Here is a 21,945-nt window from a genome sequence, read left to right as displayed (position 1 = left end):
CCAGTATTGGGGTATTTTTTTTAAATAATTTTTAATCGAACAAACTTTTATTTTTATAGCATTTAGAGAAGATGGCTCATTGTTAAACTTAGCAGGGCTTATGCAGTAAAAGTTTACTTTCAAATTTTGAAATGACAAAGAATTAACTCTCATATTGACAATTTGTTGTCTCAGAAACTTTGTGATAATAGCATTATATAAGTTGAGTGGCTGGTTATTAGTCCCTCTCCTGTCTTAATAATAACTAAAAGGAAATCTTGTTCATGTGCCTTTGCATTTTTAAAATGTCTTTTATATGAGTACAAGTTCATAACTACCCTTTGGGTGTGTTAAATAGATTTGTATAAATTTGCCAGTGACAGGGCCAGGGAGGTGATTACAGTTATTTTTCTAATTTATTTTATTCATCGAATCCTAGTGTTTCCTGGTTTTTAGTTATAAGGAAACGATGAAGTGTTTGTTTCACAATGCAAAAAATATCAGATGGAACAGTGTAATATAGAAGTTGTTGGATTTAGAGCTGTGGATGTTGAACATGCACTCTCCTTATCACATCAGTTTGAGGTTCAGATACAAAGCACATTTTCCAAACAGCCTTCCTGCCTTTGCTAGTGTGGGCAGTGTACCTCCTGAAGGAGCTGCAGAGTGGGCACCCAAGGACACCAGTCCTAACCTCTGCATGTCTAAAGACGCCTGTGGAGACCAGCCAGCAGCCAAGGCCTCTTACCTGTACAGACAATAAGGAAGAGTTACGCTGAGAAAATGTGGAGGAAGAAAGTATGGACTTTTGGGAAAGCTAGACCATGCAGTAGATCAGGGCTTCCCAGATCCACGTAGAGGTCATGACCATCAACCTAGGGGAACACCCCATTTCTAACCCGTGTCTCCTAGTTGCTTGTAGTCTGTCTGCCTTTTGTTTTTCTGGTTTCTTTGTTATGACTACCTGTTTCCTCTCGAGGAGTAGCCCCAGTTTCTAAATGTATAGAAGAGAGATGCAAAATGGTATCATCTGAACCTGATCTTAGTGGACCTTAAAAAAATGAGTGACAGTGTGAAGGGAATTATATCCACATGTGCCAGACTCAGCACGTGAAATGCAGCCTACCTGGGAAGGGGGGTGTATTCCAGAGGATTTCAAAAACCCCACGAGGATGGTGTTTGCGTTTTTAAGTCTTAATATTACATGTCTCTGCATGTAGTCAGAATCTAAAGTTTTTCTATTAAATGACCACAGGAATGATTGTGTTATTTGTGGGTTGTTTGGTTTTGAAGTTTTCACCGATACAAAAAAAACCAGAGGTATTCGTTTTTTACTATAAATGTCAAATGTATCACTTAAAATTTTAGGTGGCTAACAGCTTGTTTAGGAATTTCAGGAAAATGCCATAGGGTATTTTGGAATTAATACTAAACTGAGTTCTTTGTCATGGTTCTGCTGTCACCTCACGAGGGGTGTGGCCATTTCTAGTCACTAAACGTCTTTAGATATTGTTCCCTCATCTATAAAACAAAGGAGATGGTCATCAAGGCTCCTTCCAACCCTCAGATTCTTTGACCTTAATTCTGTGAAAAAAATTTGAAGACATGAGGATGGCACTTAACTTTGGCATTTTCACCTTCCTCAGGATCCTGTACCCAGTGGGTTTTCTGCGGGAGAAGTCTTGATTCCCTTAGCTGATGAATATGATCCTATGTTTCCTAATGATTATGAGAAAGTAGTGAAGCGCCAAAGAGAAGAACGACAGAGACAGCGGGAGCTGGAAAGACAGAAGGAAATAGAAGAGAGAGAAAAGTAAGGCTTCATTTGGATTTGGGGGTGTTTATGTTTGAAATACTCATTAGAATGCTAATGAATGAACTTCAGTGCCATCTGTAAGGCTCAAGTTAGTTCTCACGGTTGATCTGAACAGTCATCAGAAGGAATCCAATTGTTTTTAAGAATTTGTAGCTGTTGTATCTCTAGAAAACAAACTCTAGCACAAATTTCATGTATAGACACAGAAAATTTAAAGTATACATTTTGGGTGAGTTGTTAGAAAAGTAACTTAGAATCCTGATGTAGAATAGTAGATTTTTCCCCTGTGCTCTGACTCTACTAGAATCATAAATTCTTTTTTAAATTTTTTTAAAAATTATTATTCTTTAATGATTTTTGAACCAGACAGAATTTTTTAAACTTATAATGCATCTTTTATTTGTTTTTTAGTATATGTGCTGCCAAAGCGAGCACTATTTGTTTTTTAAAAATGTGGGTAACAAGGATTTGTTTGTATTTTTTCTTTTAAAAATATCAAGTATTGTTAGTTTATAAAATATTAATGTATTCTTATTATTTATTGAATCATTTCATGAAGTGAAGACATGTTCTAGAGAATCAAAATTATTAAATTATTACCTGTGTTGGTATGCTTTAAAATTGAAAGAGATAAATACCAAGGAAACTTTTGTTACTACTTACACTCATATACCTATTAAATTGTGTTTTGTTTATCTTCTGGATTTTTCTCACTTCTCACACTTTTCCTGCTTTAGTCTTCAACCAGTTGTTTACACACATACCCCTCCTATTAATAGTTTAGTGTGAAAGGGAAGATCTGGATATTTTCTAGCCAAGAGAAAGTCACAGTGACGTCCTTGGGTTCACATCTCTAACTTGTTTCATCTGTGATCAACATTTGCTGCCTTTATTATCACAGGAGGCGTAAGGACAGACATGAAGCTAGTGGGTTTTCAAGGCGACCAGATCCAGACTCCGATGAAGATGAAGATTATGAGCGAGAGAGGAGGAAAAGAAGTAAGGCATGGACATTATACTGTGTTTCAAACACGGTGCAGTTCCACTATTGTTTTTCATACTCAATTTGATAAATAGTGCACTTGACATTGATAGAGGTAATTTTCTTTCTGGAATCCCAGCAATCCACATTTGCATACACCTTTCATTTACATTGTGTTTTCTCATATATTCTCCTTGGAGCTTCCCACCCACTTACATCAAGTGGATACTTTTGAGCGCACTTTGAAAGGCACGCACACACTTTTCTTACTTGCAGCTCAGCCACACTCACCTGTTGTTTGTGTCCAGCTGCATCTCTGTTATGCCCTGAGCGGAGAGTCAAGGTACTCGTTTCCAGAACATTTGCCACTAACATGCATGAATTTGAGGAAATCACTTAGCTTCCTGGGACATTGTGGGTTTTTTTTGGTGTTTTTTTTTCAGTGTCATCTGAGAGCAGGAAGACCAGGATTTGACCCAGTTTCTTCGTAAGGCCCCTTCCAGCTCTACAGTTGTCGTTGTGTTAGAGTGAAGTCTTTAGTGATCACTGGTAGTTAAGTGGTGTTCATTCTTGAGAGGATAGAAGGCTCCTTATTTTAGCTTCGTCATTGTTTTGACTGCTGGGATTTCCTTGATTTAGTTGACCAGTTGGGTTGACAAACAGATTTAAGTGAAAGTTTTAAATCCTCTCCTTGTCTGCTAGACACAAGGTGCTGTTCTAAGCACCTCCGTAGATTGTCTCCTTTATGCCACACAGCAGCTCAGTGGGCTCTGTGGTTATCCCATTTTTAAGAGTGACACATCTGAGGCACAGAGGGAAGACATGCTTTATAAAATACAGGTCCACTGTTCATCTTCTCCAAGACCTTCATTTGCCTGAGAAGCCTCATTATTCTGTGGCCATCCTTAGCGTAAGACCTAAGAAGAAGGCTAGGAAGCTGGACTACATTTCCACACACGAACTCCTATGACGAGCAGTTTGTCAAGCCTGGTCTTTCCAAGTGAATAGCCAAGGCTGATTTAGGGTTTAATTTAAATTTAAAAATACTAGTTGAGGGGAAAGAAGTGAGTCTATAATACTTTAGAATTCTTAATCTTCTAGTGCAGATATAAATGAAATGTATTTATGGAATACTTATTATGCAAGAACAACAACAAAAAACCGAGCTCATGGATACAGAGAACAGATTGGTGGTGGCTAGAGGCGGGGGGTCAGGGGTAAGAGAAATGGATGAAGGTCAAAAGGTACAGACTTCCAGTTATAAAATAAGTAATCCTGGGGCTCTAATGTACAGCGTGGTGACTATAGTTAATGACCTAAGAGAGTAGATCCAAAAAGTCCTCGTCACTTTAAGAAAAAATATTTTATAAATATATGTGGTGACAGATGTTAACTCGACTTACTGTGGTGATCATTTCACAGCATATGCGAATACTGAATCATTATTTTATACCCCTGAAACTAGTGTTATATGTCAGTTATATCTCAGTAGAAAAAGAATACTTAGTACGTGCTGAATTTCAGATACTACATTGTTTACCTGCTGGAGAGTAGAATTAACATTTGCATGTGCTCTGTGTGTCAGGCATTATCTTACACATTTCATGTCCACTATCTCATTAATCAACAAATGCTTGGTTTTTATTGTTTTAGAATCCAATATATAGGTTGAATATTTGTTGGTCTGATCATTTCAGCTTACAAATGGACTGCCTTTTTTGTAAGGAAGTGTGCCTTCTATGTGAAGGCCATTTATTTTCTTGAACATTAGCAGGAGCTATACAATCGAATATTAGGGAAATAATGGCATTATATCCACTGTGTGTACTGCTGTTAACAAACAGCTGTTTATATTTTAACCTGACTAGTAGCAGATTTTCAGTAATCACCCTGAGTTTTTTATACTGAACTCATTAGAGCTAATCTTTTCAGAATCAATCAATAATCACTTTGGTCTTAGTGACAAGATTAAAAAATGATAACGGGAGCTATTTCAAAAGAAATGTAAGAAAGTTTTATTCCTGTTTCTCAAGTGTTTTGTCTAGTCCAGGCCTGTTAATCATGACACATGTGTAGCGCCTTTCAAGGGATACCTTTTGTGAAACATTTCATGCTGGTGCAGCAATGATTTTGAATCAGTTTTTTGTTGTTGTTGTTTACATTTTATTATTTTTTTGGACTGTCTCGTTGGTGATTAAGTTATAATACCCACGTGAGGGTTTATTCCTAATGAAAAATTCCTTAGGCTCTCCATTCATGTTCTCCCTCTGGTTGTCAGATAACAAATGGAGTCATTTTGGTTTGTTTGTGTCTACATGAGCGGGAGTGGTGACAACCCAGAATCAATTCTGTAGGAACCAGAAGACCCACAGTTCCAAACAGGTGTTTAGTTCCAGGGGTTTGCATCCTGGAAATGAGTGTGCTATAGTGTGGGCATCACAGGGAGCCCCGTTTTATTCTCTCTGCCCATTAACTCTCCTGGGATCATTCTCTCCTCTGAAAAATGGAAACAGTAGTACCGACTGCAGAGTTTTGTTAAGCCTAACTGAGATAACGTGTATGAAAGAGCCTGGTGGGTAATGTGTCAGTAAATACTTATGTTACTGTTTTTTAAGTAACTGCTGGTTCTCTCGGTTGTGTTCTTTCGCCTTAAAATGCCTTTATTAACTACATTCCGGGGCTCTTGAATGCCTGCTATGAAAAACATAATTTTGTTTTCTGGGTTTTGTCGGGTTTCTGTATTTTCAATCCTAAATTCAGATACTGAATTCTTTAGATGTTAGCAGGAGAGATGAAGTAGCAGGTCTTTTATTTCTTTCCTTCTCTGACAGGGGAAAGTGGGGGAGGGTGCGACGAATGGCGAGTGTCACAGTCCTTGGGAGTCTGATGTCTGCAGTGTCTCTAACCAGTGGAATTTGTTTTTGCAGGTATGGGCGGAGCTGCCATCGCACCACCTACTTCTCTTGTAGAGAAAGACAAAGAGTGTATGTATCTGCTTCTTCCCCTTTTTTATTCTGATACAGATCTTTAACCCAGTCGTGGGCAATCTTAGCTTCCATCAGCCAGGTTTCCTGAGTGTAAAGGAAAGTGGCCCCAAAGCCCGTGCTCTGGCTCCAATCCAAGGGCCCAGTGTGAGTCCAGAGGCCGCTGCTCCCTTCCACCTTGTACTCGGGGATTTTTTGTACCAGGCTCCGAGGCCTGCATTTTTATACAGTGAGATGCTTTTTGAAAAATTTTTTGGCCTTCGCCAGCATTTCATATTTGGAGTTAGGTTAAAACAAATAGTAGCTCCTCGGTTTAACAATTTGTCTTCAGGGCTTAGAGGCTGTTAAATCCATGGCCTTCCACAAGGTGGCAGTGCCTTCTTTGATTAGATTTTTCTGCCGTTAGTTTCTATTTCAGTGCACAGGTTGTGTTCATTTACGCATATTGCTGAAACATGCCCACCCACTGTTTCTTCTCCCAGTGAGCTATTCTAGAAATTTGGGGTTGGAATTGAACTTTTATATCTCATCTAGGTCATTTTCCTGTCCTGGATTGGACCATGCCTAAAGTATCCCAAGAAAATGTAATCATCCCAGGTGCTTTTTAATAACCTGTTGTTACATAAACAGCTCAACAGGTATTAAAAAGCACCTGATAAACCATATACCCTCTGGGAGTGAGGCTTACACATCTGGATATTTTTAAAGCTTTCTTGTTGATTCTACTGGGTAGCTCGGGTTGAAAATCACTGCTCTGGTATATAATATGGTCCATAACCTCAAAGACCTTTCTTTATTCCGTGCCAGGCTAGTGAACTAGTAGGATTAGTCTTAAGACAGGTCCACAAGATGCTATGGGAATCAAAAGAGAGTTCAATTAGATCTACCTGGAACATAAAAAGAATCTTAAGGATTCAGGCAAAAATTGTCATTTAAGAACACTTGTAGTAGGTAACATTTCAGTACGATGTAAAAAGGACATTGGAGGAGATAGAAACAGCTGGAACAAGCTAGAGTCAGAAAAAGTGTTCTACCTCTGTGATTTAAAAAAAGTCACGTAGAGGCTATCAAATTGGCTTTCTCACTCGTTGTGATAAACCAAAAATGTCAGTTAAATTAGTTCAAGACAACTGATGTATATGAGTGCAGTTCAGAATTTTTTTATCTTTTGGTAAACCTGTTTTGTTTTCATCCAACAGTACCCCGAGAATTTCCTTATGAAGAGGATTCAAGACCTCGCTCCCAGTCTTCCAAAGCTGCTATTCCTCCCCCAGTGTATGAGGAACAGGACAGACCCAGATCTCCGACGGGACCTGGCAACTCCTTCCTTGCCAACATGGGGTAATGGGCCTAGTGCTGTCCTCTCAGCAGGTGTCAGAAGGGCAAGACTAAGGGTGATCTGGTGGCTGCCCTTCCCGTAGATGCAGCTGGTTGGAACATGAGGGTGTTCTTGGGCTTGTGGGGAGGGGCTTGGTGTGTTCAGTCATAGCGTCCTTCCTGAGAGTCCGTGCTGGGGGGTGGGGGGGGCCCCACATGCAAGGTGTTCCAGCACAGTGCTGTGTGTTTTGTGCAAAACGTAAAGCCTTCTAATATAAGTTGGGAATGATTGAGACGATGAACATACTCTACAGGTAGCGGTAGTTTCTGATAATTACTTGCACTTATTTTCATAATATTTGTAAGTAAAATGGCTCAGATGGACCAGACTTACACTAGGTCCAAAGGGTGAACAACATCTTTTTTTCTGGATAAAATTAGCCATTTGCTTCAAGGTCATGGTTCTCTACCTTTGGTCTAAAAACTCTTAGTCATTCAAACTATAATTAGAAATTTGTTTGCCTACACATCAAAATCACTTTTAAGGTTGATTTTCAGATGGGGCTTATGGAATTGTTTTTTAATCCTCACTGGAGTTGGCGTGCATGTTGTTTAACAGGGTTTCGTGTCATTTACTGTTGATTTCATGCTATGAGCGACTATCAGATAACGCTGTGGCCTTTGTTCTGTGGCCTTTAAGAGCATACTGGCTGTGACAGATGCTGGGCCCTCGTCATCACACAGTCTGCCCTCGCCTGTATCCCTGTGCTTTGATTCTTGGAGCCCTCGAAAGGTCACTGACTGGTTAAGAGTTGGAGTAGGTGGCTGTGGTTCATGCACCCGGAGAGGATTTTGAGTTTCTGACTGTGGTATCCATCTGCCAGACCTGGGCTGTTCTCTGTAGTAGCTACCAGCCACAGGTGGCTATTAAGTTAATTTAAAATGACTGTAACTTCAAATGCACTTCCGCCATGCTGGTCTCCTCTATGTGCTCGTGGCCGCACAAGGCTGGCAGCTGCGGCATTGGGCAGGGCGGGGAGAACGTTCCCATCAATGCAGAAAGGGTTGCTGAGCTGCCCTAGCGTGTGTGCTCGAGGGGGTACACAGACGTGAAGCTGTTATTTTTTTTCTGCTCATGATAAAAATTGACTTTTTGCTGACTCCTCTGTTAAATAGGGATTCAGTCTTTTAAGTCATGCCTAAGAAAGATGCAGTGTGATGCAGTTGACCAGTTTTCAGGCTTTGTAGCCCTAGAATAGCTTGTTCAAGTGAACTTTTTAAGGGCCTTGCATACATGAAGTAATGTAGGTGCAATGCTAGTTGAATCAGCAGGGTTTTGTGGTGCAAGCCCTCAGTGGTTGCTGGCGGGCACCCTTAAGACCTGTGAGGCCCCTCCTGGTGCAGTTTGAAGGCTTATGGTGTTAGAGAAAGAACAGGGGACTGAGAATCAAGAGTTGTGGGTTCCACTTTCAGTTCTGCCATTAAGTGCTATGTCTTGCTTTTTTTCTGGTCGTCCTTAAGCCAGTCGGCTAATCTGGGCCTCAGTTTCTTTCTTTTCCTACCTATTAAATAGAGGACTTCTCAGAGCTCTCTATTTATAAAGTCTGTCATTGGATACTCTACTATTTAGAAAATGCAATCACCTTCGTTATGAAACTCCATACTTTTGTTTTGACAGACACACTTTTAAATAAACTGGTCATGAGCTATATAACGATGCAGATGTTGAAACACACAAGTCTAATGTTTTCTAACGGGTACTGGGGAAATTTCATTAGGGAAACTAATATTTCCCTTGCCTTAAAGATAATCTCAGTGTGTCCAGGGTTTCAGCATTAGCTTTTTGTGTTTCTTCATCCTGAACATTCCCACAGCGCCCACCTAATGACCCATTGTTAATTAACTGTGACCTCATCAAAGGCTTGTGGGATTTCTACTCTGCTTCCCAGAAGGAGATTGTGCTGGTAAAGTCCTGTTATGCCATAGCTGATGACTTCAGATGTAAGAGATCTTCCTTTTTTCCTCCCCCCAGTGGCACAGTAGCACATAAAATCATGCAGAAGTACGGCTTCCGGGAAGGCCAGGGTCTTGGGAAGCACGAGCAGGGGCTGAGCACGGCGTTGTCAGTGGAGAAGACGAGCAAGCGAGGAGGCAAGATCATTGTGGGCGAGGCCATTGAGAAAGGTGGGTCTTCCCAGGAGCCCTCTCTTGAACAGAATCAGAGACTTCCTGTTGGTGATGTGCTCCAGTTCTGGGCTGTGGCTCCTCTTTATTTGTTCAGAACAGATGTAGGGACAGGAAGGCCATAGGAGAAAAAGACAATGAGAGGCTTTGGCAGAAGATGAACAGTATTCAAGAAAATAATTTCACACCTACTTCTACTAGGCAAAGAACTGTATTAAATTGACATGATCGTAGTTATGTTTTTATAACAAGAAAGACACAGCCACATACAGTATGTCCATGGTTATGTCTGCTGTATTTCCATCCTGGAAGGGTTCTTAGAGGTAGATGATGTGAACTTGGTGTTTTATTTTCATTTGATTATCACAGTCTGTTCTGTACAGAGGACATATCGGAATGAGGCAAACATGTCTTAGCATTTTAAGCAGGAGGGTTGAGTTCACTTTGAGTCAGCTTAGCTGAACTCCCTTTCCTGACAGAAGAAGAAAACATTTCTGGCAGCCCTGTCAACACACAGCTTTAGGAAGCAACTAGTCCACCTAGAGTCCCCCCGATTTGTGGGAGGATCTGAAATTAGTCAGCCAGTGGCTGGCCAGTGAGCTGCGTGTTGCATTGGGCTAGTGACCTTCAGCCACTGCCCCAGCCAAGACTTGCACCTGTAAAGTTTGTGATTGGTGTGCTCTGTCAACCTTTTAGGAAGTGAACTAAGCAAAACTTTCAGGTGATAACCAGGAAAGCAAAAACGTTCCAGAAATTATGGGTGAAAACCTGTACCAAAGGAAAGCAATGCTTCCATCACAGAAAAGGCTATATTTTTTGCTCAGAGACTGATTTGCATAGATGCTTATAGATGACTCTGGGGCATAAGGGGGTTGCTAATGAAATTAAATTATTCATTGTAGCTCGGACTCAGCACTCTACAGCATCCACATCTAATGATTTGTTTTCTTGCAGATGCATCCAAGAAGTCAGATTCAAATCCATTAACTGAAATACTTAAGTGTCCTACTAAAGTGGTCCTACTAAGGGTAAGAAGCAGAAGGAAGAAACCCTGTTTGCCTACCTTCATTTTTGTGTGTCACTCCACCTTAACCTATGCCTGCATGCTTTCAACCCCACTGATACCATGACGGGTAAAGAAACGTGAAAATAATACTTTTGCAAATAATACTTTTGGATAGATTCCACATAAGACTGATTTTAGAGTCCTTTTTCACGAATGTTTCTCTGCTAACTATAACATTTAAGACTACCGTGATTCATTACTTTAAAATATTTGAAATTGTTAGAAGTTAAGCTTAGTTTACAAGTATGCATTTTGATACTTGCATAATTGCTCTTATAACTCTTTATGAAACTTAATGCATGTTTTTATTTATTTTAAGAAATACCAACTTTTGGGTATTACAGGGATGAAAATTTTCATTGTGTCATTTGGGATGGAGAACATTTACAGCCATGAAATTCACACATCGGTGTCATGTATTTGTAAATTACATTTGATACTTGAATTTATTTTTGTTTATAGAACATGGTTGGTGCAGGAGAGGTAGATGAAGACTTGGAAGTTGAAACCAAGGAAGAGTGTGAAAAATACGGCAAAGTTGGAAAATGTGTGATATTTGAAGTAAGAGGGTTTTCTTTTGATGTTTGTAACCTATTATAATTGAGAGATTACAAAACATTTTCTATAAATAGAGACAGGGTATGCTGTGCTCTAAGAAACATTGTCACACTATGTAAGGTGCTGTTGGTTAGTTACACTTCTCTTACTCAGTTATAACAATTTTAAACAAAGACAAGAAGGACTTCAAATTTTATTTGGAGAAGAAATAAAAATTTCACTTTAGGATTGAGGTTTCATTTGGTGATTAAAGACTTCGATTATAGTTTAGTTACTGGAACATGCCTTTGGAAAGGTTTATTCATTTGACAAGTGTGCACTTAGTACCTGCCACACATCCAGTACTGTATCGAGAGCATTTGGGATGTTGTGTTCAATTGAAACAACAAAACAAACCACGTGTAAAAGAGAATATTGCTACACTCAGTAGTATTGACTAAGTACAGGAGTTGAGAAAAGGGTTAGAGCAGCAAAACAAATAGAGGCTTTGTGAACAATATCAGATGGGCGCTGAGCTTTGAAATCAATGTGTAGGACTTGGTAGGACAAAAAGGATATTCCGATTAGGGTCGCAGCTTCTGGGAGACTGAGGAGGGCTGCAGAACGAAGTGGTTGGCATGGTGGGGATTAGCAGGAGACGTACTTACACCGATGGAATGGGGCTGTGTTGTGCAGGGCTTAGAAAGCACAAGAAAGGGATTTAACCTATTATGAGAGACAGAAAACAGATCTTTTTATCTTAAATTTCTGCTCTCACTTCTGCTTCTCTTCTGTATCATGTCGCTGTTGTTGAGCACATAATTACTTGTTTGGGTGCCAGCTGGCCCAGGGCCTCCAAGGCCGGACTGCTCTGCTTAGCTGTGTGTTCCCAGCACCGAACACCCTGCCCATCATAAACAGATGTTCAACAAATTCTGATGACAAATTATACTTATTTCCTTGGTATTTGACCACTACTGTTCGTATATGATGATAATTGGAATACTTACTCTGACAGAAATCATTTAGAGAAGAAAACTCACATTTAGTGATATCTCAGGCGATAACTAGCTATTGTACTTTCTTGCCCAGATTCCCGGTGCCCCTGATGATGAAGCAGTACGAATATTTTTAGAATTTGAGAGGGTTGAATCTGCAATTAAAGGTAAGTTATACAGCTAAACGTAAAGAATAAAAAAGTTGAATTTGTGATCTTGTCCTCATTAAAACATGTTTTTGTAACGTTTCTTAGGATTCCTGTATTAACTGACTGTCTTGTTTGCCTTTTAGCTGTCGTTGATCTGAATGGGAGGTATTTTGGTGGACGGGTAGTAAAAGCATGTTTCTACAATTTGGATAAATTCAGGGTCTTGGATTTGGCGGAACAAGTTTGATTTTAAGAATTAGAGCACGAGCTGCAAGCTGAAGCTGAGCAGAGAAGAAAAAGGCGGCAGCCAGCCTGCGTGGCTGTTGGGTACAGAGACTCGCAGAAGGACTGCTAAGATATATGTTGATTGATCCCTTTTTTATTTTGTGGTTTTTTAATATAGTATAAAAATCCTTTAAAAAAAAAACAAAAACAATCTGTGTGCCTCTCTGGTTGTTTCTCTTTTTTATTACCACTTCTGAGGTGATTACCTTTTTTTTGCTAGGATTTCATGATGATTCTCAAGTGCTTCAGTGATAACAGCATTTCTTGCACTAAAAAAACCTAGAAAGTTTTGGGTATGGGGTTGTATTAAGTTATCCTTTTCTTTCTTTCATTCCTTTTTGATTCATTTTAATAAAATCTGCAAGTTACTAAATTGTAGCTTCATAAATTCTATAATAAAGTATCATCTTGGCATTCTGCCAAAGGTGAAAATGTCTGCTTTCTCTAACAGAGAAATTCTTATTATTGACTCCAATCATAGAACACTCTTTACGACCTGAGCTAAGGTTGAAGAATTGTGAACCTACCATGACCTGTATGGATGAATAATTTTTGATTAAGCTAAGTCAGATTGTAGGGTTTGTGATGGATTTAGGGGATAGAAATCATGAATCTAGCATTTGTTTTCAGAGATTCAAGCATAGTTTTTAGTGTAGATCAGAAATGACAAGTTAATTCAGAACCTCACGGGTACATTGTAAATGTGTGCTCATAATGTTTTGGAAATGGTAGTTACTTGGGGTCACATTTCTACTGGCAAAATTTGCAGTAGTGTTAGTTCTTATATGTAATTTTAAAATTTATAAAATTCAGCCACATCAGCTACTTAAACTGTACTGCCAATTAATATAATTCCAGAATTATGAAAAATTGTACCACTGAAGTGCAGTGGTGTGTATGGCTTTTAGCAGGATCGTGCAAAAGAAAAGGTGAAGATATTTGATACTGAGGTTCATTGCCAGAGGGGAAGTGTTTCCAGAATATACTTTTGCCTGTTCTGTTCCCTGCTTGCCCAAATATTGCATGTGACTCTCCTGAGGTGGCAGCTGAAGGCCATGCACCAATGTTGTGTCTCTAGGTTATTATGACATGAAAGTGTGTTGTGACCCTTTGGGGGAAGAAAGCACTCAACATTTCTTTGCATCCATGGACTCGGTTTGGAGACATAAGGAATATTCTGACCCTTTTTAAAAAAGGATTTTCTCATGTTTTTATTTAACATAAATAAAAGAATAACATTTTCTCTTTTGTGGTATTATTTTACTGAGTAAAATTGAGTGGAGACTTGGTTTTTGGGATAAAAGTGCACATATTCTGTAAAATGAGCTTGGGTTAAAGAATGACGTAACTGAGCGTTTTGCAGGACATTAGAACCAAGAGCAGCCCTGAAACTTGAATAGGTCTGAGGACCTAGCGACTCAGCACTGACGGAGCCATGCTTGGGCTTGCAAGTACCTAACTGAGCGTGTGCTGAGTATTTATGAGGATGGCTTAGTGGAATTTTTGTAAACTCTATAATGTTCTCAAAGTATACGCTCCCAACTGCCTAGCATACCTGCATTATTATTATTTTGCTTTATAGTAACAGCATTGTTTATTTGCATTTAGGTGGCTTTTTCCAACATGCTCATGGTCAGCAACCAGAGAAATGCAAGTGACTTCCACTGTGATTTTCAGTAGCACGGGCACAGCTTAGTGAATATCTTTCTCTCCACTCTAATTACTACTTTTCAAATTATCCACGACTGCATTCATCATGTAGTGCATTATTTGCAGTGAATTTTCTGATAGTGGAATAATTTCTAAATCTCCTGCAAGATAGTGCATGAGAAATTAGAAATTTAAATATTAACTCAAATTAACGTCAATGTAAAAATTCTAATATAGCACAGCCAGCTTTATTTGTGAAACAAGGAAATAGAGGCTTCTCTTTAAAAAAAAAAAAAAAATTCCAATAAAAATTAAAAATTAATGAAGCTACAATATAACTAGAAAGATTCAGACTAATGGACGTTTGTCTTTGGCCCACCTGTGATCTTCAGAAAGCCCTTCCTGTGTTTGGGGGATTTCCTGCATTTAAATTAACCCCCCACCCAAGGTAGGGACTAGAACTTGCTGTGTCACAGCTAAGGTGGGGCCCCACCCTGGGCTGTTCCCATCAGATGTGCCAACCCAAGGCTTCAGCTTGGAGCAGAGCTTGCACAGGCCATGCTCATGCTTGCAAGGGGTGGGCACACTGGGGCAGTGGTGGGAGACCTTGTCATCTGGACTGGCATGTGTTCAGGGGCCACTTGTGTGGCAGGGCAGTCTTTGGAGCAGTTCCTAGGTGTGATTTCGGAGTTTTCTTGCTTTATATTAAACCTCCAAGTGAGACTGGGACGTGTCTGGGGATTCGGTTTACTATCTAGTTTGTTTTTTTGGTGGATTTTTTTTTTTTTTTTTTTTTTTGTAGAAGTTCCCTTTCTGTTTAGACAGGCCGGAGTGAGTTCTTTCATTTGCAACTAAGAACAACGGACCGATAAACAAGTTGATAGTCTGGAATTGCAAATGATAAATCCTAGAAGATGGAGGAGGTAAGACAGGAGGCTCCCCTGTTCTGGGTTAGTTAGGGAAACTAGTTGTTTGGTAGCAAGACATCTTGCCAAACTGTTGCTGTACTTCAGCATACAGAGCAGACAGGTGTGGAGGGAAATAACGGGAGCTGCCGGGTGTTAGCATGTGTTTGGTCACTTCTTAGGCAGGCTGTGTGGGTGCCAGACAGCATGGAGTCAAACCCTGGTTCTGCTCCCTTGCTGTGTGACTAGGTGCCTTGGCTGAAAATAGAAAAGCTGATCGCACCTACTTAGAATAATTGGGAAGATTAACCAAATCATACATGGAAAGCAGTATCACAGAAGTGTTGAATAAATGCAGGCTGCAAAGTCCTACAAAAGAGCAATAAAGTCAGGCTAAAGGAAGCTGCCTTGAAAGCAGAGGGAAGAAGCACAGCCTTGCTTAAAAGCTTTCAGGGCTTGCAGGCTGTAGTCAGAGGTGATTGAGAGCAGGACTTAGAGTCCTGCTAATTTGGGAAAACCTGCCGTAGTTGAAAGTGTACCAAGGGGCCCAGCAGCAGCCTTAGCTGGAGTTCAGATTGGAGATTGTGGTCTTGCAGAAATGGAATTAAAGATGCTGCTTCGAATTGCCTCGAGATGGTAGCCGTTAAGGTGGGGAGAAGGGACCAAACAGAGCCCCAGAGACCAGCAGCTCAAGGCAAAAGACTCCGTTTAAAGACCATCTAGGTAAGACCTTTGTGCTGACCCAAGCGCAGAACGTGCAGGCACCTGGTTCTTTTCTGCCTTTGTACATTAGGTCCTGTGTTCAGGGCAGATAAACCTGTCTTTAGCTGTAGGTCTGCACCACGTCGGGCCACATGTAGACCTGATCACAACAGCTGCATTTCACCCAGAGATTTTGGACTGGAAGAGACTTTTTTGTCATTTCTTGGGGGCCAGTGCTCTTAAAATGTATGTATAGGAAGAACAAAAAATATTTGGGGGGAGCCAAAGAGGTCAACTGGCAGACACCCACCGCATATCCCAGCACCTATTCCCAAACTCTTCCTTTCTTTCCTATGCCTCTATTTTAAAGGCTGGAAAAATTAAATTTTTACATGGAGCTAGAGGTGGCTGTGTGATATTTCTAGCCAATGAGCTGTCAAGTGGCAATGTAGTCTGTATTTTTTAGGTAATTTTAGAAATGCTTTTTACTTTCCCAGTTAAGCCACGGTAGCCATTTAGTGAAATTCAGGTGATTAGTCAACACTTTATTCCCCACCCCAACCTGCAGTAAGGTTAACATTTAGATTTGTTCGTCACATTTTGCATTTCATCCTGGGATTCCCCAACCTAAATGAGTTTTTTAAAATTTATATATGTTAAGGTTTACTCTTTCAGCTGTGAAGTTTTATGGGTTTCAACCAATGTGTTAATATCTAGTATTCACCATTCGTGTCATACAGATGGTTTCACTGCCCTAAAAAACGCCCCCTGTGCTGTATCTCTCTTCATATCTCTCCCTTCCCCCATGACCAGCAACCGCTGCTCTGTTGACTGTCTCCATAGTTGTGCTTTTTCCAGAAAGTCATACAATTGGAATCATACAGCATGCGGCCTGTGCAGACAGGCTACCTTCACTTAGCATCGTGTTGTTTAGAATCATCCATACCTGCTTGTGGCTTAATAGCTCGTTTTTAATCAATGACTAATACTTGGTCCCGTCCAGTTTTGGGCCATCATGGATAAAGCCGCTGTAAACATTCGTGTGCTGGTTTTTGTGGACATCAGTTTGTACATTAGTTGGGTAAATATCTAGGAGTGTGATTGCTGGATTGTATCATAAGACTATTTAGTTTGGCCTCTCCCATATTTTCAAACTTTCCCTGTACTGACTTCTAAAGCATATGAACATTCTCAAATCGCTCCCTTCTCTAGGAGAAAAAAGTCAAACCCTTGAATTTTTAGCTCAGTCTCTTTCTCTCCAGGGCCTCTACTCTTTCTTCTTTTCAAAGCCAGGCGTCTTAGGAATGGGGATTGTAATTGACTACAAGTTAGACCTATAGGTTACTTCCATCAGGCTTCCTCAGTGGCTGCTAAAGAGCAGTGACCCACATCTACCAGGGAATCCATTCACTTCTCTTTCTTGACCTTTTATGGCATTTGACACTTAACCACGCCTCTCCTGAGGCCCTGACCACTTTTCCTGTTAAAGGTTCCTCTTTATTGCTTACCCTTCACCCTCACAGGTGAGTTTACCTTCTCTCCTGGCCTTTGGTTTCTGCTGTGACTAACACCCATCAAATCTTTATCTCAGCCAGCCCTGGTTACAAAACTTCAGGTCTGTACACACCTGTCTGTTAGAGGTTCCCCTCCTGCCACAAAGGCATGTCCCAAACTGCTCTCTTCCTCTTACAAACCTGCTACGCTCTCTAATTTGGAAACCATCACCTAAGTCAAACAGCTAGGAATCAGCCTAGATTTTCCCCCTTCCCTTGTATTCCAGCCCAATCTGAATTGAGACCTGTTCAATCTATTTCTTTTCTCTCACATTAACCCAGAACTCCCTGATATCAGACCCTTATCGTCTCTTGTCTAGAATAGACTGGTCTCCCACTAGTCTCCCTGCTCTGATCTTGCACTCCTCTAACCTGCCAGCGTAAGACCTCAGCTGTTCAAGTTACTCCCATCGAAAAGAAGCTTCTGGTTGTTCTCCGTAGCCACGTCTAGACTGGAAGCTAATAGGCCAGGGAGTTGTCCCCTCCCCTTGTGCTTGTTCTTATCCCAGCATGCCTTCACCTTACGTTCCAGCAGGTAGAAACATTGGCAGGTTTTTCTGCTCAGGTTCTTGCCTGTGCCTGGAGAATCCGCCCTTTCCCCCTATTTTTTCAACAATAACCTTGCACCTAGTGAATTGCTGCTCATGCAAGGTTTATTGGCACCCCAAGCCTTACAATGGAAAACAGCAGCCCTCTGCTGCCCTCGCAGTAACTATGGTAACTGTTTAGCTGGGTTGCCTATAGTCTCTGCCTCCATATTCCTAAATACATCCTCATAAGGCTACTTCCGTCCTCCCACTGCCACGATGCTTTAGCTTTCTTTTCCTAAGCAGGTATCTAAGAAGAATACTCTGAACTCAGTCCCCACATCCTTCATTTTCATTCACTCTTCAAACCACTGCCACTCAAGGAATAAATCCAGTAAAAGATGAGATCGATTCAGGGACACAGGGCGCCCAACACAGGAGAGGGAAAAGTAATCCCAAGATGATGGTGAAAGGACATTTTGGTCCAGCAGCTGTGCAAGAGGCCTAGAGAACTCAGTCGTAGGGGAGCAGGAAGACGGAGGCTCTTAGAAGGCACCATGAGGGAAAAGGAATCAGTTTATTGAGTACTGACTTGGTTCCAGGAGAAACTTGACTTAATTCCAGGAAAAGTTGTGTAATGAAGACCAAGGTATACAACTGCTTCGCTGAGAATAACACAAAGTGTTATAATAGTGTAAACAATTTGTTTTTTAATGTTGCTTTATGAACAAATTGAAAGAATAGAGGAGGGTAGGAAGGGTTGTTCGAAGGCTAACGGTCCCATTTTCTAGGAAGTCGGTGGATTATTCAAATTCTCCTTGTCTCTCCCATGTTGGATCCTCTGTGCTGGATCCTACATCTTCATTTCCTTGATTTCCTATTTTTGGTGGTGTTTATCCTCTAGAAGTTTCCTGAGAAAAGAGACATGGGAGACAACATTTATCCTAATTCTGTCATTGTACTTAATTGGTAATTTTGGTACATAATGGAATTCCTGATTAAAACCCATTTTCCCCTCAGAATTTTGAAGGCATTGCTACACTGTCCTCTGCCTATATTGCTTTTGAGAAAATCAGTATCATCCTTTAGGATCTGCTTTTTTTCTCTCTGGAAGATTTCGGAGCCACTGTTGTCAGGTTTCGTGATTATGTGTCTTGGTGAGTATCTCCATTCGTGATTCAGGGCATGGGGGATGGACTCTTTCAGTCTGGAAAAGTCATGTCCTTTGAATTCATATCCTGGAAATTTTTCATGTAATAGTTCTTCATTCATTTCCTTCCTTCGTTGTATCTCTTTCTTAATCAGTTTGTTTTCTGGATTGGTCTTTCTTTTTTACTCACTGACCTCTGATCTAACGCAGTAACTAGGGTTTCCAGGTGGGAATTCCCACCTGATCTCAGGAATTTTTTTCGTTTTCCCTTTCCTGAATCCCAAGATATAAATTGTTTTCTGTTCTCCACAATGAATCATTTCCACAAAGTGACGGCCAATACTACCAACCACCTGGGTTCAAGGAGCCCATTTTCCCTGTACCCCGACGAACTTTTCTCAGGATTCAAGAATGGGAAAAGCGCAAAAAATTCCTGAGAATGGGCGGGAATTCCTACCTGGAAACCTTAGCAGTAACATATACAAATGTTTGAGTTCTGGACCAGAAACTTAAGAGTCTAGCTGTATCTAAATTATGGAGCTGTGTGTGTTGTTTTATTTTTTTAAAGCAGGATACTCTAAAGATGTTTAGATCTTTTGAAGACCAATGAATTTAATAATGACATTTGATATTAAATATGGAAAAATTGGAAATATGGAAAAATTAGTAATTTCCTAAGTAGCACTTTCCTTCTAGAAGTGTATTCCTCTTACTCAGTACTCAGTTAAGATATATTCGCTAACTGAAGAGTAACACATAGATCCTGTTCTGTGAGATGCTGTTTAGTAAGTTGCCTTTGTTTCTGTTATCAGCAGGACATTCACAAAATAGAATTGTTTTAAAAGTAACCTAAAACTTTTTTTAAAGAGTGAGAAAGGGGAAGTTTAGGGAAATATTTTGCATGTAGAATGCCTTGGTTCATACAACTGTGATAACAGAAAGAGTGTTGTTACAAGTTTGTTATATGGTCTGCAGATATTTTTAATTGTTTCAGGATACTGGCTACTTCCGGATTTGGTAGCAGCTGGGGCTTTTTGTTTAGCGGCCACCTTTTTCCCTCTGCACTCTCACACGATATTAAAAATACCTCTTTATCTCTTCTGTTATCCTTTTCCTGTTAGACTTTTCTCCCACCACTTAAGTATCCTGACTCAGCAGTGAACACATGAAGTTTCCAAAGTTTCTGATAAGTTAAGGCCCTGTCCCACGTGGATGGGTTTGTAACAGCCTGTGGGGCAGGTATGTGGCTTGCTGAAACCAGATGTTACCTAAGGGGAGGAAATGGGTCCTCAATTATGGAGTTGTCAAGGGAATTTTATTACTGATTTATCTTGGGAAAACAGAAGGAACAAATGGAATCAAAGTGATAGTTTGGCAAAAATCCTTAAGCTAGTGGAGACACACTTTGCAGTTACTTACAATACTGTTTTTAGGGTCATGATCAATAACAAAATCATGGCTGGTGCTGTATCACTTCGGAAATAAACTGATGGCAAGTCAATAAACTACCCTAGACAAGTATAGATAGGAGTATTTTATGAGGGGCCAACTGTGTTGATTCTACTTCATTCTAAACTGAATTTTACATAATTATTACCAAAATTTGGGTTGAAAAGTAACTTCAGGGCTGTAATTCGTATTTTCAGTTGTTTAATTTTTGTCAAAGTAATACAGGCACATAATTATAAAGTCAACTAAGTGCTCCAAAGCTCATAGCAAATTAGAGCAGCCCTCCCCCCCCACCAGTCCTGTTCCCCAAAGGAAAACACACTGAGCTCTTGTAACTGTCTTTTTATGGCCTTTATTTCCCTATTTTTAATTCAGTTACTTATAATGCTCTTTCTTGATTCATTATTTTTTAACATTTTTCTAATAATTTTCTGTTACGGAAGATGAAGATTGAGCCCTCTTAACCCAGCTCGCATGTCCCATTTCCCCTCCCTGATTCTTCTAATACATTTACATCAAAATGTTGTGTTAAAGCAATAGTCACTGCTAGCTTACTAGTATATAAATAAGTCCCTTATGATCGAGGTAGTATATTATGATTATTTCCTTATATAACTTTTGGGTTTTCCTAGAGTGAATAATAATTGTCCAGTTTTTAAAAATTGTTTAGTGTTATGTATTTAAAATTTTTCAGTTTTCCTCATTCTTCCATTGGTTTTGATCTGCTAGTATTTTCTCCCCAGGTCAGGTATATCAATGAACCTATTTAGCTTTGGGATTTTCCTGCAGACCTAACTTGCCCCTCAGAAGGCTCTGGCCTTCTGCCCCAATCCAGATGGTCACTTTCTAGGTCCACTGCACATCGCCTCTTGAGACTTCCCTGTGTTTCTGTGTCGGGTACCTTATTTTTAGAGTCTCCTGTCTTCTGTGTTCTTACATTCACAAAATACCATGTTTCCCCCCAAAAAAGACCTAATCAGAAAATAAGCCCTAGCATGATTTTTCAGGATGACATCCCCTGAGCATAAGCCCCAATACATCTTTTGGAGCAAAAATTAATATAAGACCCGGTCTTATTTTGGGGGAAACACAGTACATTCCCCCCAAGAACTTCATGAGAATTTTGTTAGTTTTTGTACATCCGAAAATGTTTTTATTCTACCCCCATCCTCAATTTCTATGCCTACATATGTGGCTGGATTTTAACTGTATTCCATCAGACTTCTGAGATATTACTCCATTTTATTTTGATTATTATGGTTGATGTTGGGAAATGTAGTGCTATTCTGATTTTTCTTTAAATGTGACATGTCTTTTTCTCTCTAGAGACGTTTAGGTATGTTTATTTCCAATATTCAGAAATGTTATGATGTGGTGGGTCCTTTCAATCTAGAGACTTGTGTCTTTAAGGTCTGGGAAATTAATCTTGTATTGTGTATTGTATTATTATTGCTTCTTCGTTTAATTTTCTGTTTTCCTTTTCTGAAACTCCAATTAATCAAATATTGGATCTTAAACTCTTGTTGAAATGTTATTTTGATATACTCTCTTTCTCTTTGATATACTCATCTTGGTCTTCCCTTTTTTTCTCTGTGCTTTCATTGTATCTAATATTAACGAGGTTTCTTGTTTTATTATTTCAACAAATATTATTGAGCAGCTACTACGAGTATGTACAGGCATTGTCTCAGCACTTGAAATATACATGTGGC

General features: G+C 39.9%; 1 protein-coding gene across 2 annotated transcripts in view; it reads left to right on the top strand.

Moving 5' to 3' along the window:
- The window catches only part of RBM17 (RNA binding motif protein 17), a 45,398-nt gene that overhangs the window by 13,564 nt on the left and 9,889 nt on the right, over nt 1–21,945 (top strand). Inside the window, exons 4-12 of one of the 2 annotated variants that reach the window (XM_019738239.2) lie at nt 1,626–1,792; nt 2,697–2,794; nt 5,705–5,761; nt 6,961–7,102; nt 9,111–9,262; nt 10,217–10,290; nt 10,791–10,889; nt 11,958–12,030; nt 12,156–13,540. In XM_019738239.2, the coding sequence (XP_019593798.2) occupies nt 1,626–1,792; nt 2,697–2,794; nt 5,705–5,761; nt 6,961–7,102; nt 9,111–9,262; nt 10,217–10,290; nt 10,791–10,889; nt 11,958–12,030; nt 12,156–12,259 (966 nt within the window). In that variant the 3' untranslated portion in view covers nt 12,260–13,540. Of the gene's footprint in view, nt 1–1,625; nt 1,793–2,696; nt 2,795–5,704; nt 5,762–6,960; nt 7,103–9,110; nt 9,263–10,216; nt 10,291–10,790; nt 10,890–11,957; nt 12,031–12,155; nt 13,541–21,945 lie in introns of those variants that run through there. The other variant, XM_019738237.2, reaches the window with a different exon arrangement.

The sequence above is a fragment of the Rhinolophus sinicus genome, linkage group LG02, assembly GCF_036562045.2.
Source record: "Rhinolophus sinicus isolate RSC01 linkage group LG02, ASM3656204v1, whole genome shotgun sequence".
Taxonomy (NCBI): Eukaryota; Metazoa; Chordata; class Mammalia; order Chiroptera; family Rhinolophidae; genus Rhinolophus; species Rhinolophus sinicus.
This window is presented reverse-complemented; position numbering and strand designations above follow the sequence as displayed.